The 3,730-nt window shown below is 39.3% G+C and overlaps 1 protein-coding gene across 1 annotated transcript; it reads right to left on the minus strand.

The window, feature by feature from the left end:
• Nucleotides 1–387: 387 nt before the first annotated feature.
• Nucleotides 388–2,403, minus strand: LOC140651509 (protein FAM240B-like). The gene is made up of 2 exons (XM_072861039.1): nucleotides 2,258–2,403; nucleotides 388–520 (listed from the first exon to the last, which is right to left on the minus strand). Exons 1-2 carry the CDS (start codon nucleotides 2,401–2,403, stop codon nucleotides 388–390), a joined length of 279 nt encoding a protein of 92 aa, XP_072717140.1.
• Nucleotides 2,404–3,730: the final 1,327 nt, after the last annotated feature.

The raw sequence follows: 3,730 nt of genomic DNA on the forward strand, positions 1-3,730 counted from the left end.
TGCGATTTTGCATGCAGCTGTCTGAATGTATTATTCCTATTAAACAAGCGATCTTCTTTCCTAGAAATATGTTGTTGTCACTTGGAAATACAGAGTTACATAAGAAAGTCGTGCTGCATCACAGTAATAATATATCATGGAGAATTAAGGGTGTGTGCTTCTCATCTATCCCTTTGCATTTTTTTTCAAGATTATGTACTGTGGCCTTATTCTTGCACTGAATGTCAGTAGGATTTTATTAGTAGCAGTAGTAAGTAGCAGTAGTAAGTAGTCTGGAAAAGGGCCAGATTCTGACCTTTTGCTTGTTCAGCAGTGTAACTGCTGGTTTGTAGGTGCATGCAGAAGGTCAGAGTCAGGCCCAATGCCTTCTGTGTTTTTACGGTAACTTTAAGCAACAGTTTTATATGGTGAGGGAAGAGCCTCGATGGACAGCAGCGTCATCTCGTCTTTCTGTGCTTTTGTGTGCGCCTGGACCTGTCTTGCTCGGCCTTCCAGCCTCAGAGTCCATTCGTGACGGAGTCTGCAAAGAGAGGACAAGCGCTTAGCAAGTACTGAGCCAAATCGTTCAAATGTATCCAGGGCTTTTCAGCAGGGTTGAAGATTTCCTCTCTTTCATCACCATAGCACTTGTCCCGTATTTATTTACCATCTACACATCTCTCTAGCTTGCTAGATTGGGAATGCAGGGGAGAAAGGGATAGTGCTGATGCTATCAGTGGTTGACATTGCTGGATTCCTGATGAGTCAAACAACTGCTGAAATACTGTCAGTGTGAAGAGCTCTGTTTTTTCCTCTGGGGTATTCTCAAAGCCACACAGAAGTACTGTCTATGCAGTATGGTCATTCAATGTGTAAATTAAAAAACACAATTACACGCCCCGACCCCCCAAGTTTACTGTAAAATGCTGTGGAGAAGAGCAAGCAGAACTTTAAATATGTCCATTTGGGTTTACTCTGAAAAAAAAAAAGAGGAAAAAAGTAACCAGTTTGCACCCAAAATCTCTGCAGACCTTGTATGTGTTTAATGAAAGGAATTGATATCACATGCAAGAGGAGCCACATAGCTTCAAGACACAAGAGACAGAAGAGAAAATCACTAGGGACCACTGCAAAATATTGTTGGCTGGGTCATTTTCCAAAGGAAATGGTGTTATGAAACACCTGACCCAGCAATGTCATATGGTAATGCCAAAGGCATCATGGAATATATGGGTTTTTATATTACATTTGGTGTGTTAAAAAGAACAGCAGCCAATGATTTCATCTGAGAGTAACTTATCAGTAGCTGTTTCACATGGATGCTTGTGTTAGTTTGTCTTCTGAGTTTGATTTCAGATTGTGTTTTAAACTTTTCTTATTTGGTCTACCCTGTCTTGGCTTCACTATTCTCTCATGCATATAGTTAAGCCTCAAAAAATTGGTGCAATAAGTAAAAATTTGCCATTGAAAGCACTGGTGTTCCTTGTCAACAGGTGTCACAGAGGGAGCACTTGCCTATACTTAGAGCCATCTAGTTCTCCCAGGTGCCACTTACATGAGGTAGTGGACCTGTACATTTTGCAATTACAGTATCTATTACCTCCTGAAAGGATCTTTTTTTCAGATTAGAGAACACTTTGTGAACAACTTTGGCTTTGGTCAAGTGACCTTGAAGGAACCTGCTTGGGTCTATTTCAGTTGTAACCAGTCAGTTAAGATATATTGAATACGAAAGTTAAGTCATATTCAAAGTTCTTTTGCTGTTTTTTTTCTGTTTATAGAATGTGTTATAAAAGCTTTTAACATTTTTAACTTTGTGAAGTTGGTTTACATTTTTTAACTTTGTGAAGACTATGCAAAGGGCTGTTAAACATGGTAAAGATGCTATGGATTTGTTTATGCTACACATTAAATGGGTGGTTTGCCTGTCCCTTTAACGTAATACTATTTTATTTATTTGTGTAGCTGTACCAGTTCCAGGTAAAAATCCTGATATTTTCTGTCTGTCACGAGCCATAGTGCCAAAGTGCTTTATTTTTATGTGGCTATGTTCCAAGGCCTTTGAAGAATGCTCATGAGGTTCAGGAGTGAGGGGTGTCTGAGTTTCCATGCAGAAGAGCCATGGAAATATGAGACAAGCAGCTGTGAGAGGAAAAGTGCCAAAGATCCAGAACACAATCTGTCCTATGAATAAAGCAGTACAATAACGGGTTACCTTATTTTAAAGCACGTGATGACATGCCTTGCTATCTTGTGCAAAAGAAAAAATACCACTTACTTGTTCAGGGCGCTTTTGCTTAACCTAGACTCTTCACCTTCTCGTTGCTTAGTTTGCTCTTGGATGACTTTTTCCCAGAAGTTCTTCAGCTCTTCTGCATCATGACCACCTATCTTGTGGCGTCTAAAGTTGGTATGCTTGCTCATTTTCTGAAAAGCAATTTGGAGGTCAGAGCAGTCAGGAGCCTAACCTGAGGCAGATACTGTGTTGCTTAGCTCCTTGCAATTTATTTCTCATAAACTGCTATTAAAATAAAGTATGTCACCTAAGAAGAATAGGTAACTGATGCTTACTGTGCCTTGAAGCAAAATTTAAGGCATTGAAACAGGCCTTGGGTGACAGTTAAATGGTATACCTATATTTTTGTTACTGAGTAATGACTACACATGGCTCAGTTCACTGTAATATTGTGGAGGCCTCAGTATGTGCGAGATTTTAAGTGGTTTTGGAAGAACTTGGGGAAAAATACTTTCAAATATAGTGCCATCGTCACTGAATGATGGCAAGATTGTTGCGAAGGGCTTTCCCTGTTTCTCCCTCCTGTTGTTTTAAAAGAGGGCATAGCTGGTTGTTATCCAAGGGAAATACGTTGCTCTTAAATGATTCCTTTTACTACTCCAAATGATATCAAGCACAAAATATGCAGGGGAATATGAATCTAAAGTTGAACAACACAGAGTGCAAAGCCCTGGGGAGCTTGTTATGGCCTTGTTCTTTAATTTATCAAAATTCAGTCTTAAATACTGTTAAAAGTAGAGCTCATTAAAATATAGAGATGAGTTCTAATAAATGAGAAAAAAGACAGAAATGAGGTGAATTTCTCCTTGCTAAGTGCGTAGTATTCAAACATGGAGGGTTTTAAAATTCTCAGCATGTCTGCGGCGCTTACTGATATTACCAAGTATGCATTGGTTATCAGACCTCAATGGTACTTTGAAAAGTTAAGTTCTGTTGTTTATTCCCAAAGGAAATAATTAGAGAGATTGCATCATATACTATACTTGTTGCTGGCCAAATATTGCTTTGCTATGATGTTAGATAAGGTACCAATAACCTGTTATACTTCTGCCCCAACTGTGAAGCAGGATTTCCTGCATCAGTCTCCTCCACTAAGCCCCTCCAGCAAGTGCGAGGATGCAAGAAAGAAAAAAAAAAACCCAAACCCCATGCTCCTGAGTTTTCTATTACTAGATCAGCACATAATTTGAGGGTTCCTATGAAATCCCTTTGCTTCCTTGTGTTAATCTATATTCTGCTGTCACTAGATACTTTTGCCAACTGTCCACTCTGTAATGCTGATGAATTAATGCCTCATAGACCCTGACATGTACTTGTGAGCCTGCTTCATAGACAATGTCATGCTTTATGACCTATCCTTGATAAATAGTACGAAGGCTATGCTAATGTAGGCCAATCTGAGGAAACCTTTGATTTGTGCAATGCTGTAAGTGGAAGATCAGAGAAAAAGAAAAG

The sequence above is a fragment of the Ciconia boyciana genome, chromosome 4 (assembly GCF_034638445.1).
Source record: "Ciconia boyciana chromosome 4, ASM3463844v1, whole genome shotgun sequence".
In the NCBI taxonomy this organism is placed as follows: Eukaryota; Metazoa; Chordata; class Aves; order Ciconiiformes; family Ciconiidae; genus Ciconia; species Ciconia boyciana.